The following is a 14227-nucleotide window of genomic DNA, read 5'->3' on the forward strand; positions in this document are numbered from 1 at the left end:
ATCACATGGTCACTATGATATTTTCTCATAGTTTTGCAGTCTTAGTTGCTCAATGTCGTTTTCCTCTTAGTAATCTTCTTCAATTTTAGGTTAATTATTATTAGGTTAATTAGTATTTTGTTTTCTTTCAGATATGGAAGTTGGATCTTCTTCGTTAGTTCTTGAATCAGGTTTCTAGGAGGAGAGAGATGAACGCGTGAGAGAGAAAGAAAAAAAGTTGCTTGAGCCGACTGTTTTGGAGGAGAGAGAAAATTAGATTAGTTTATATTGTTTGAAAAATCGTGAGCCACTTGATTAAGCCTAAACCTACGGATGAGATTCATTCTCACATAAAAAAGTGTTCTCACATAGGGACATATTCTCACCGGATCCCAACCCTATATATAAGTGAGTTCATATGAGAATGCATACTTACATGAGAAATGAGAATGATATTGACGCGCTATAACTCTTATGAATAAATGATGTAACTCTAATGAAAAAGTGATATAACTCCAAAAAAAAAAAATATTAGAAAAAAAAAAAATCAAAATTTGAGTTTTTATTTTGGCTCTAAATTTTTTAGGTGGGTAACTCTATTGAACAAGTATTGTAACTCTAATTCAATCGTGTGGTTGAGATTTATTCTCATTTCTCATGTAAGGAGCATTCTCATGTGATCTTGCCCCTATATATATATAATTATATATATATATATATTATATATATATATATATATATATATATATATATGTAATGCATATTTACATGAGAAATGAGTATAGATTTTAACGCGCTATAACTTTAATGAAAAAGTGATGTACCTCTAATGAAAAAGTGATGTAACTCTAAAACAAATATGTTAGAAAAAAAATTCTAAAATGTTGTCTAATCGAATCGTGTGGTTGAGATTCATTCTCATTTCTCATGCGATATTGTATATATATATTATTATATATTATATATAATATATATATATATATATATATATATATATATATATATATATATATATATAGGAGAACCTTTTCGAGAGTACAAGGAGTTACTTAAGATTTCGAGGCCGTAGAACGTGCCGTGTAGGATTGTCGTGTCATCAATTTGATTATATTTTTTACAAAAATAGAGTTTTACATAGATTTTTTTTTGAGGGGAGAGTTCTACATAAATTTATATATAAGGAGTTTTAAGTAAGCTAAAATTAGAATTTGATTTTTAATGAACAACTTGAATTATTGTATTATGTAAATTGTAAACAGTTGGTCTTGTAATGGACCGCTTACTTTTAGTAAGTACGGTCTAACTCCAATATTAAGAAGAGAACATGTCACCTTTTTCTTTAATATAGTGACTAATTTAATCTTTTTAAGGATAAGTTTAATCTATTTTGTGATCAGTTTAATTTATTCAGTAATGACATTCTCTAATCCATTCAATGACTAGTTTAATTCGTTCAGTAAGACTACTGAGTTATTTTTTGAAATTGTCTTTTGTAGTTTGAGAATTAAGAAAACAAAGGAAGGAGAAGAGGGAGGACTAAGATAGTGTTGGGTTAGAGTGAAATAGAATGGGTTTGTTAGAAAAATCCAGTCTTGAGTTCGTCTAACTTTATGTTAAAATTAGACCCTTATTCTAATAATTTATGAGTTGTGCATAACTTTTGCTATGTAATTCTGAATGAACAACCTAAATTGTTATATTATGTAAATAGTGTATGACTTTTGTTACGTAATTTTGAATATTATAATTTTGTCCCAAATGGATATATAGTGCTCGAAATATGATCCAAATTAAGATCCATTTACAATACAATTCCACAACTTAAAAATAGTGTGCGCTATGTAGGATTGTTATGTCATTATATTTTATTTTAAATATTTTAAAAAATAGAGTACTAAATATATAAAAGGAGTTTTTGATAGCGAGAAATTAGATTTTCGTTTTGAATGAACAATCTAAGTTATTATATCAGATAAATTGAATATAACTTTTGCTAACTGATTCAAAACATTATAATTTTTTACCATTTGAGAGTGCTTGAAATATGCTTAAATAAGATCCTTCTACAATATACTCCCTCCGTTTCCTAAAGATCTTCCATCTTTTCGTTTAAGTGTGTTTCCAAAAGATCTTCCCTCTTTTACTTTATTCTTATTTGGAATTTTTTCCCTTTTTACCCTCATGTCCCTATTATATGGTCCACCATTACATTATTAATTCAATTTTACTCCCTTTTTCTCTCCTATTTTAACCCCCTTTTATTTGTTTAATTACCTTAACCCCTTTCTCTCTCCTACTTTAACCACCCCACACCACCCCACCCAAATGGATCCTCCTTGGTATCTGTAGGAACAGTAATAAGGAAGATCTTTAGGAAACGGAGGGAGTAGTTTACAACTCATGAAAATATATATTTAACTAGATGAATGGTAAGACATTATTTAATCTTTTTAGATAAATATAATAATAGCTATAACTATAATATACTATATGTGACTATAGCATTTTATTATAGGTTCAATTTACATGATTAAAACATATTATCTTTCAAAACACCGGCCTTACGAGTCTCGATCCTCTAGAATTTTAATAAAATACTACAAGATTCAGTTGTATATAAACCATATATTTTAAAATCAAGGGCTCATATTGTTGGAAGGGGTAATTAAGGGGGTGGATTTTATGAGGAAAAATAGAGGGGTTTTTCAAAAGATAATATGTGTGCACCATTGAGTATTTTATTTAGTGGTGATATTGCTCAAACTTTACAGCGTAGAGTTCTAATGTATAGTTATTTTAAAACTCTAGAGGATACAAACATCAGCCTTAGGGCCTGTTCTCCCCAGCTTATATTCAGTTCAGTTCAGTTTAGTTGCAATCAGTTCAGTTCAATTGCAATCAATTTAGTTCAGTTCAGTTGCGATAAGTTCAATTCAGTCATTTTATTCTATGAAATAAAACAATGGTAATTATTATTATTATTATTATCATTATTGTTATTACTACTATTACTATAACTATTATAAATAATGATTACAATTATTATATTATTATTATTATTATTATTATTATTGTTATTATTACTCCTATTACTATTACTTTTAATATTATTATTATTAAAAATAATAATAATATTTTAATATTACTAATTATTATTTTTTTAATACTTTTTTTCTATATGATTCGGCTAATTATATTGAAAGGGCAATATAAGCCTAAGAAGTACACATTGCGATAATATTTGTCATTGTTCAAAGTACAAACTTTTTAATAGATGACAACAATAATACTATTAATAATAATAAAAACAATAATACTTGTCAATGTTGAAATGAAAAAAAGAATACACATTTTGATAGTTGAATTACTAGGAAAAATAATAATACTATCGAACTTTAATTAGTTTTCATAATCGGTTAATTATTATTTTATTCAATACCTTATTACTAATAATAAATCATTATTATGAATCTATTATTAATAAAATAATATTATATTATTATCACAATCAACTATTAGTTATAATTTAATCAGTTCCGCTCAGTTCAGTTCAGTTCAATTCAGTTGTTTTATGCCGAAGAGAACAGACACTTACTCAACTAAATCAAAGCAATTTAGTATTGCAACAAAATTTGTTATGAAAACTTGTTAGTACAACAAAAATTAAAATCTATAGCGATAAAGTTATATATATATATATATATATATATATATATATATATATATATATAGTGAGAGAGAGAAAGAGAGAGAGCGCGCGCTCCACGTAAGCATGACATGTCATTCTTTTTAATTTTTTTAAAATAGCGTTTGACATAGATATTAATGCATATAAGATGCTTTTAATAAGTTCATATTACACTCCGATTTTAAATAAACAACCTACATTATTCGATTATGTAAATAGAATATAACTTTAGCTACATAATTCGCAATATTATAATTTTTTTTACCATTGGAGAGTTTTCGAAGTATGCTTCTAAATAAGTTTCATATACAATATAGTTTTACAACTTATGAAAATATATTTATTTATATGAATAATAAAGTATTCTTTATTCTAAATACATATGAAAATAACTACAAATATAGTGTATTATAATAACGTATTATTTATTCTTTATTTAATATACATATAAAAGGAACTATAAAAATAGCTTATTATATGTAACAATAGCAATCATGTCTTTCAAAATTATACTCTTAAATATTGAGTTATATAATGATAAAAAATACATACATATAGTTTTGAACATAAGGCATACCATGATGACATTACATAAAGAATCAAATGAAAGTTTGTCAACGACTTTGCGAGGTATGCAATTGACTAATTATTTTATTTCTAGAATATTTATTATATACTTAATTATCTATGTTTTTATTTTTCATATATCTATATGTGGGGTCTTTTTCAATTCTCAATAAATTGAAATCTACTAAAACTAATTGGAAAATCAAGGTTCGAGTTTCTAGACTATTTGATGTCGCGGATCATAAAAAAGGGGGAAGTTTGATAATTCTTGATATGGTCATGATTGATGAAGAGATTTTATTCTCTTATATATTATTTTCAGTTATTAATAGAGGTTAGTTTTATATTTAATGTATTTCATTCATGATACCATCATTATGATCTTCTTTTTGGCTTTCCCATCTTCTATTTTATATTGCTATATTAAAAGTTAAAATTGTGGTTCTCACTCGTATTTTTTTCTATTCTTTCTGTCATGCATCTATTATATTATTATCCTCTACTTTCTTAAAGTTAGTTTGGGTATTTTCCATGTTAAAACGGTATTTCTATTGTTAGTCATTCAAATTATTGGAATACTATTAAATGATAGACTTAGCTACAATATTCAATTGAACTTAATAATATAAAATTTATATATTACAATAACAAATATTTTCTCTGTCTTTTCTACTACAACAATGAGTTTGGGCATAAAAAAAAAATGTAGCTTACCATAGAGGGGTTAACTAGAGTAGGGGTAAATAAACCATTAATAAATTAAATGCAACTTTATGAGGCAATTTGAGTAATTAATAATGATTTTATTAACATAAAGTAAAGAAAATGTTGTCAGTTATAATTGTTTTTTATCCAAAAGTGGGATGGTTCCAATATATGAAATTTTCTAAAGTGGTAACTTTTGTAATAGAAAAAGAATAAAGGAAGTATATAAATACAATGGTGTTGAAAAATTTCATTTCATAGAAACAAAAAATTAACGATGTTAATAATAAAATAAACAACTTGTGCAATGCATGGGCATCAAAACTAGTTAATATATAATTTGAATGGAGATTAAACAAGTCGATTGAAAAGGCCATACAATATGTACATCATAATACAATCACTACATCATTTAAACCAACAATAAATCAGCAATAAGTTCCAAATGACGGAATTGAACCATGGGATTATAGCAGGTAACAAACAAAAATATAAATTCAGAGTCCAAGAAGAAATTGGAAAAAAGAACACAAAAAATTAGAGCTTGGTGTAGAAGAGATTGGGGAAGAGAGAGACTTGAATTTGCTCACAATGCTGAAATTCTCCTTGAATCTCATCTCCCACAAGGCCACATATATTGACACTTAAAAAAAATATAAAGAGGGTAAGCTTGTAACACATCTAGAGAGAGAAAATCCTCCCAAACCCCCTACCGCCCTACCGCCCTCACGGCCAAACATACCCCCTCCCCCAACCTGTGCTCCGTCGGCAAGTCAGAGGATGACAGCGAAACCAAGGTTCCCCCCCCCCTCTCTGCTAGTCCTGATCCACTCCGGGCCTGTTCTCCCCAGCTTATTTTCAGTTCAATTCAGTTCAGTCCAGTTCAGTTCAGTTCAGTTCAATTCAGTTCAGTTCAGTTCAGACCAGTTCAGTTCAGTTCAGTTCAGATCAGTTCAGTTCAGTTCAGACCAGTTCAGTTCAGTTCAGCTCTTGACAATACTTTTACTCTCACATATCACTATTCATTTCAGTTCAGTTCATTTCAATTCAGTTCAGTTCAGTTTAGTTCAGTTCAGTTCAGATCAGTTTAGTTCAGATCAGTTCAGTTCAATTCAGATCAGTTCAGTTCAGATCAGTTCAGTTCAGTTCAGCTGTTTTATGCCGAAGAGAACAGGCCCTCCCTCTTGACCCTACTCTGTCGATTGAAGAAGGTGAAATTAGACTTGCCATAGATGCTTCTGCACAAGAATTAAATCCCTTGTCCTTTAGAGATGCTTTAACATCTCACTAGTAGAATAAATGCTATTTGCTGCGGTGATATTGCTGCGGTTTTACCTATATGCAGCAATATAACACGTAAAAAGAAAAAATAGAAATTAACAATATTGCTGCGGTTCCCGCCCAAAACCGCATCAATATTATTTAACGGATACTTTTTAAAATAAAGTGGGGCCTTGAACAACAAATATTGATGCAGTTTTCACGTAGGACCACAACAATATATTAAAAAAAATATTTTTTTTAATATATTGTTGCGGTCCTACGTGGAAACCGCAGCAATATTAGTTGGCAAAAAATTAGGGTTTTATAATACATACGAGATGTCGTTTCACTGCTATCATCCTCACGCTCTCTATCGCTCCCTTCCTCTTTAGATCTCATTTCTATCTCTTCACCCATCAGCCTTCCTCTCATCTCTCCTCTCTCCTTTCTCCTCTCTCCTCTCTCCTTTCTCCCCTCTCATCTCTCATATCCTCTCACAGTCGTTCTTCTTCCGGTCTTCTCACAATTGCTCGACCGTCGTTCGCCAGCCTTCGTGGTCTCCGTCGACCATCAGCCTTCGTGGTCGCCATCGACCCATCAGCCTTCGTTCGTTCTATCGCTCGTGGTGGTCGTCGACCGTTCGTCGCTCGCCAGAAAACAACAAGAATCCTTCGTGGGTTTGTTCGTTCTCGGACCTGCCCTATGCTTTCTTTCTCTCTCTTTTCTCTCTTTTGTCGTTCTCGGCGCTGAACTCGTGGTGGTGGTGTTTCTCGCGCCGCTTTCATTCTCCTCTTCGTCGGTCGATCGTTCGACAAGAATGCTTGTTTTTTGTCTCTGGTAGCCTCCAACGGGTATGTAATTTGTTGACGATGATTACGATTGTGAGAAATCTTGATTAGGTTTTTAGTTTTTGTGTTGATTGTGTTTTTTGCTTTTGTGTGTTGTTGATTACGATTTGTTGTATTTTATTTTCAGATCTAGTTGCGTTGATTACGATTTGTCGAGTGCTGAGGAGGTTTTAGTTGCGTTATTAACATTCTCGTTCTTCGTCGGTTCACCAAGCGAAGACTCGACCCTTGGAAGACTCGCTCGTCGGCCGCGCTGAATTCATTCAATCTCCAGATTTTGTTTTGTTTTTTTCTTCAACATTTTTATTTTTTAAGATTCAATATGATGTTATTGGATTTTGTGTATCATTTATGTTTTTGATTATTGTGTATCTTTTCAGTTTTTGAATATTTTTCTTTTGAATCTCTTTTTTTTTTGTATCTTTTCTCATGATGTTAGTTTCGAAACTGGTATCTCAATTATTTGACAAATTTGAATTTGTTGTGTTTTTTTTTTCAGTGTTTTTATTTTTCAAAATTGATGACAAACTGCAAAAAAAAAAATTGTTTTTGCGTATACAAGTACATATTGCTGTGGTTTTCACTAAAAACCGCAGCAATATGTCTAGTTTTTTATTATTAACTACAAAATATTGCTGCGGTTTTCTCCAGAAACCGCAGCAATATGCTTTAAAAATCTAATATAAATTAAATATATTGTTGCGGTTTTACCGAGAAACTATAGCAATATGTTCAAATATTTCTGCGGTTTTAAACCGCAGCAATATATTATTTACCTATTACTGCCCCCTTAATTACTGCGCGGCCAAAACCGCCGCAATAGGGCGCTTATTGACCGCAGCAATAAGCATTTATTCTACTAGTGTCTGTCTTCCAAAATCCAGGTGCGTTAATGACTGCATCTATTCCTTTAAATCTTCCTGAGCCCCCCTTTGCGCTTGAAGTGTCAACCCCTTTAAATGAGGGGGAGGTGTTTATCCCTATTTCTAGAGAAGAATACCTAGACATTGCTAAGCCTTGGGAATTGGCGATTACCTGCAAAATTCTGGGACGATCCTTCTCCCATGAGTATCTAAAAGCTGAACTTAGCAAAGTATGGAATTGGGAAGGGCCCCTTGACTTAATAGTAGTAGGAAAGGGGTTCTATACGGTTAAATGTTTATCATCAAGCCAAAAATCTTCCATTTTGGCAGGGGGCCCGTACTTCATTCTGGGATGCTTGGTCTGGGTCCAACAATGGATGCCCGGATTTCAAGCTACATCAACGAGTATTAGAGAAGTCCCCATATGGATCTATCTGTGGGGCTTCCTATAGAATTTTTCCGAAGGGATATTCTTGAAAAAATAGGTAATGGTTTTGGGAAAATAGTTAAAATCGATTCCCACTCCTTAGAGGGAGGTAGTAGACGTTTTGCGACAATATGTGTTTTGATGCAATAAGGTAATCCCATGCCCAGAAAAGTGAGGCTTGGAGGGGGTGTCCAAGGAAATGGCTTATGTGGAGGGGCCTTGGTGCTCTACTATTTGCAACCGAGTTGGCCACGCAAATAGGAGATGCCCATCTCGCCAAAACACTGATAACAAGGAGGTGGAGGCTGCTGGAAACCATCAAAGCAGTGAGTCAATAGTGGAGGAACATTGGACAAAGGTTGTAAACCGGAATGATAAGAACCGGAACAAAAGTTCAAAAAGACTGAGTAGGTCCCAACTATCCAATGGTACTTGGTCTCCCAAAAATCCAGAGGATCCTGAAGGAAAAAAGGTGGCGTTATTAAATGATGAGTTGACAGGGGGGCATGAATCCTGCAAATCACGAAAAAATAGAGAACCTAAACTCTTTCTCTCTCCTCCAAAATGTCGGATGTTCAGCTGTAACTGAAGAAAACTCTTCCCTAGCCCAAAATCTTCTTGGGAATGGTTCCTTGGATTTGCAAGGGCCGTCCCACATTGTACCTTTGCTGTCTCCTAGTAAGGTTACCCCCATTTCCCCCGTAAAAAAAACTGTGCAGTCATGTCAACCCCCTCCTAAATCTCCCCCACCCTTTATTTAAAAAACCCAGCTCCCTCCTCTACTATACCAGTCAATACCCCCCTCGTCTTCTAAACAAAAAGAAAACAACCAAGATGGACCAGATGGAGTCCTACACCCCCTTTCCAGCCTCCCCTCCACCAATCACCCCTCCATCCTCACCTCGACCCCTAAAAATTTAGATTGTGAAGGACCTTTCATTCATAAGATATGCTCGCCCGTTGAGACCCCTATTGCCCGAGCTGAATCCGGGCTATGCCGACTTCCTTCTCCCGGAGTCACCGGAGATCTATGCCGACATCAGCCTACAAGAGGTCAAAGCTTTAATGTTAAACCCAAAATTGACTCTGGAAGTATACAAACCCTTAATCATGTATGCGAATTCGGAAATAATGTTTCCTCACATCCCTCAGTTTCAAATGACAGCCCACCTTCCACCATTATTCAGAATATCCATTCACTGGGTTTTGCAGAGAGAAGTGAAAGAGGAAGCGGAGGACCGAAATCTCCTCATGAATCTCGGGCCTTGGTTGGACCCTACCCCCAAACTTCCCATGAATCGAACAGTGGTGCTGATAAATCGCATGCAACTACGTGTGCAAGCCATGAGAAACACGGATGCAGTGATTATAACCCGGCTATAAAGACCCATGAAACAACTTGAAATGAATGTCTCTTGGGAAGAGGCAAAAGGGAGAAAAAACCAACTCGAGGCCGATATGGTTCTGTGGCCCCATTGGAAACTTTGGATTTGCCCCAAAACCGGACAAGAAGTCGATCCGTGGGAACACGAAAATAAAGGGCTTCTTAAGAGGATCATGGCCACCCCCAATTTATTTAAAGGAATGTTGGTATTATTATGGAATGTGAGGGGAATTAGTAGGCCATCCTTTGTTTCTAACTTTCGACTGCTTATGCATCATCATACACCTTCTCCCGTGGTGCTAGTGGAGACGTGGGTCTCTAGGGAGAGGACCGCGGTTATTCTTCAGGGTTTGGGGATGGACTCTTGGTTTCTTTTGGATCCTGTGGGCTTTGCCGGAGGCATCCTCCTCCTTTGGAACTCGCATGTTATAGATTTCCAAAAGATCAGGGAAGGTGCTCAAGGAGTGCATGGGGTGTTGGAGGTACGTGCTATGAAAACATCCTTCATTTCTTCTGCTATATATGCCAGCCTTGAATTTTGCATGCGTAAAAATTTATGGAATGAACTTATGTCCTTCTCCCAAAATGTTAACAGACCTTGGCTAGTATTGGGAGACTTTAATGCAGTTACTAATAAAAATGAGAAGCTTGGTGGCCGAAATATCTCGTATCATAGAACTAATATGTTTGTTAATACTATGAATAACTATAACTTGCTTGATATTGGATATAATGAACCTAAGTATACTTGGACAAATAATCGTAGCAATAACCCGATTTATGAAAAGCTTGACAGGGGTTGGGCTAATGGTGATTGGATTAATGCGTTCCCGGTCTATAACCTATGGCACCTCCCTCGTGTCACCTCCGACCATTGCCCTATCTTACTGAACTTAGAAAATCATCGTCCAATGGATGGGCCGAAACCTTTTGGGTTTGAGCCAATGTGGACTCTAGATAGCAGATTCTTAGATGTAGTTAGGCAAGCCTGGTAGCCTGATACTATTGGGGGGGGGGGAATTGACTACACTAGGGCAGCTCTAGTGGACTGGAACCACAACTCTTTTGGGAATGTTCATGCCCGGAAAAGACACCTCCTTGCAAGACTGAAAGGGGTCCAAGCATACCTCTAGGATCACTCGCTTTCTTTGTTCCACCAAAATCTTGAGAAAGACCTTCAAAATGATATCATGAGAACCCTAGACCAGGAAGAACTCCTGTGGCGCTCCAAAAGTAGGATGGATAGAATTGGGGAGGGCGATAGAAACACTGGCTATTTTCACTGTAGTGTTACCATTAGGAGAGCATCCAATAGGATTCTTTACCTTAGAGATGAGGTGGGTAATGACATTGTCGATCCGTTGGAGATTAAGAGACATATCCTTAGGTTCTATACTTCGTTGTACTCCACGGAGCAGATATACTGCCCGAGGCCGGAATCAGTTTTAGCGGATCCCTCTTGTCTAGATATTAGGGATACTCCATCAATGGAGGAAATAAGAGATGCCCTTTTCTCTATGAAACCCTTGAAAGCCCCAGGTCCGGATGGCTTCCATCCCTTGTTCTTCCAGAAGTCTTGGGGAGTGGTTGGGAGGGATGTATGTGAGTCTATTAGAAATTGGTTTAGGATGGGATATCTGCCTGAAGGTCTAAGCCAAGCGCTAATCTGCCTAATCCCTAAACAGGAATCCCTTGAAACCATCAAGCAATATAGACCAATTAGTCTATGTAATACTCTTTATAAGCTGGTCAAAAAAATTCTCGTAAACCGGCTCAAACCCCATATCCCTATTTGGATTTCCAAATACCAAAATAGTTTCATAAAGGGAAGAGGGGTGGACATTAATTTAGTTGTCGCCTCGAAAATTCTCCAGTTGATGAACAAAAAGAAAGGTAAATGGGTCTGGTTCGCGCTTAAAATTGACCTAGAGAAACCCTACGATAGGGTGGAATTAATGGAGCTTTGTCAGAGAGTGCCTTCTAGGTTGCAACTTGTATCTAGCCTTGGTGAATTTCATTATGGAGTGCGTTATGAACTAAAGAGCAAATTGATTTTCTCTCCCAACACAGATCCGAGCCATAAAGACTTATTCCAAGACACCAAAAATGTTAGGGAGAACCCGGACCTTGGGATGTATTTAGGTCTCCCTATATCGCATAAAAGACCCACTAGAGCCCAGACCCAATTCGTGGTTGACAAAGTTAGACGGAAATTAGGAATGTGGAAAACGAAGTTCCTAACAAAAGCTGGAAGACTTTGCTTGATACAATCAACCCTATCGACCGTTCCCGCTTATTATATGCAAGCCTCTGTCCTTCCTAGCTCTATCCTTAAGGATCTGGATCGAATTTCGAATGACTTTCTGTGGGGGGATAAGAAAATTCATCTTGTGGGGAAGGAAAAGACTTTTACGCCTAAAGAATGTGGGGGTTTGGGGATCAGGAGCCAAAATATAATGAACCTGGCGTACATGGCCAAGCTTGGGTGGAAAGTATCCCAAGCCCCCCCAAACCTTGCTCAGGAGTGTATTCGGTGCAAATATATCCATGCGGATTACGCGACAAAGTTTAAGAATGGATCAGTATTGTGGAAAAACATAGGGAAGGGATGGGATATCTTGCAAAGGAATAGTATGTAGACTGTAGGAAATGGTGACCGTGTAAGGTTTTGGCTTGATAACTGGTTGGGTATTGGACCTATTAGAGATTTTGTCCAAGGTCCGTTGAGAGAGGATGAGGAGGAAGAGATCAGAGTAAAAGACATGGTAATAGGGGGAAAATGGGATTTAAGTAGAAACTCTATGGATCTGCCTGACTACGTTAGGGATAGAATTTTGAGCACCCCCGTTCCGGATATTGACCTTGAGGACTTCCTTATACCAACCTTTGTGGACCACACCGGGTTCTCGCTGGCAAAAGTGTATTCGCACCTCATAGCACAGCCTCAGATGGATCTAGAATGGCTATGGAAGAGTAAAACTGAACCTAAAATAAAAATTGTTCTTTGGCTCTTATGCTGTGATCGCATTCCACATAAGGCACTTTTAGCATTGAGAAAAATCACCCCTGATTCGGCTTGTCCTCGTTGTAAACACATGTACGAAGACTCCATACATGTGATCCGTGATTACATTTTCTCCGTCCCGGTTTAGAATTGTCACATATCCCAGATACCTAGAAGTGGCCCTATTCAAGCATGGGTAAAAGCGAATATGGGTACGGATGCGCAGATGCAGGGGATTGAGTGGGCCCAGCTTTTCCCATATATCTGTTACGAGCTCTGGAAAGACCGAAATTCTTACAGTTTTAACAAAGGGAATCCCTCGGATGCTAATAAAATTCTCCGAAAGGCTACGCTGGCCACCTTTGAATGGATACGGATATCAAATGATCTCCCGTCTCCAAGAACCCCATTCCAAATAGTAAATGATTTAAAATTTTATGGCACGTCTATCCATGTCGATGCTGCCTTTTCTAGTTATAATGCACCAATTGGGTTGGGTGGGTTTTGGGATTCAGCAGAAAGTCCTTTGCTTTAGACCCTCTATTGTCGAAAATTATGGCCATCTATCTTGGATTATCTATTGCTATTTGTTATAAGTACACAAATGTTACAATACATTCGGATTGCAAAGTAGCGGTTACTCTTTTAGATTGTCTTGATACTAATATTAACAAATATACGAGTATGTTGTGCCATTGCAGAAAGTTATGGAAACAGATTTCGGGAGCGAGGATTGACTACTGCTGCAGGAGGCTCAATGACACGGCTGATGTAATGGCAAAAAATTGTAGGAAGGATGATGGTACTTTGAATGTAACTAGGAGTTTTCTGTTTTCCCAATCCCCCTAGTTATTGTATGGATGCGTATCGGAATGATTGTAAGACTATTTTTAATATGGTAATGTAAGACGGCTGCTTTGTTCACCAAAAAAAACTAAAAAACCTACAAAATCACAATACTAGTATGATTATTTGATTAAGTAGCCATTAGGCAACCTCTTTTTTTCTCACTTGCCCATCTTCTTCTTGTCAAGTCTGCGCAAAATACTACTGCCTACTCTAATTTTGGTGCTTTAACATACAACAATAGTAGACACAGACGTATCAGCATTGGAGCAAATTCTTGCAAAAGCAACGGATCATTGTGTTCTTCAACAAGTTGTTTCCATTAATTGCTCTTTTTTTATCTCACTCTATTCTTCCTTCTCGCCCCAAATCTCGTTACCAATGCCTCGGAAATCTTTTTCTTTTTCTTCTTCTTACCCATCAAAACCTAATTCTAATAATTTTTGAAAACTCAAGAAAGGCGAGAAATTCTAGAGGAAAATCTCAATCTGGTATCTATCTTCTCCATTAATACCGTGTCTTCGAATGCTTCATCTGGCACTACAAGAAAAGATCAACGACGACTTAGAACCGTCGCTGACACCCTCGAAAATAGTCGATGGCTGAATCAACGACAGTCAACAGGCGTTGCAATCGTGGTCGCTGATTTAGGC

At 35.9% G+C, this 14227-nt stretch overlaps 2 protein-coding genes across 2 annotated transcripts; both read left to right on the forward strand.

Moving 5' to 3' along the window:
* The first annotated feature begins 9924 nt into the window (after nucleotides 1-9924).
* Nucleotides 9925-10719, forward strand: LOC125496658 (uncharacterized). The gene has a single exon (XM_048642179.1). It carries the CDS (start codon nucleotides 9925-9927, stop codon nucleotides 10717-10719), a length of 795 nt encoding a protein of 264 aa, XP_048498136.1.
* Nucleotides 10720-12486: 1767 nt separating this feature from the next.
* Nucleotides 12487-12876, forward strand: LOC125496659 (uncharacterized). The gene has a single exon (XM_048642180.1). It carries the CDS (start codon nucleotides 12487-12489, stop codon nucleotides 12874-12876), a length of 390 nt encoding a protein of 129 aa, XP_048498137.1.
* Nucleotides 12877-14227: the final 1351 nt, after the last annotated feature.

This window comes from Beta vulgaris, chromosome 4 (assembly GCF_026745355.1).
Source record: "Beta vulgaris subsp. vulgaris cultivar EL10 chromosome 4, EL10.2, whole genome shotgun sequence".
Classification (NCBI taxonomy): Eukaryota; Viridiplantae; Streptophyta; class Magnoliopsida; order Caryophyllales; family Amaranthaceae; genus Beta; species Beta vulgaris.

Coding starts and splice junctions, on each gene's coding strand:
- LOC125496658 (XM_048642179.1), top strand. CDS start 9,925: ATGTTGGTATTATTATGGAATGTGAGGGGAATTAGTAGGCCATCCTTT.
- LOC125496659 (XM_048642180.1), top strand. CDS start 12,487: ATGGTAATAGGGGGAAAATGGGATTTAAGTAGAAACTCTATGGATCTG.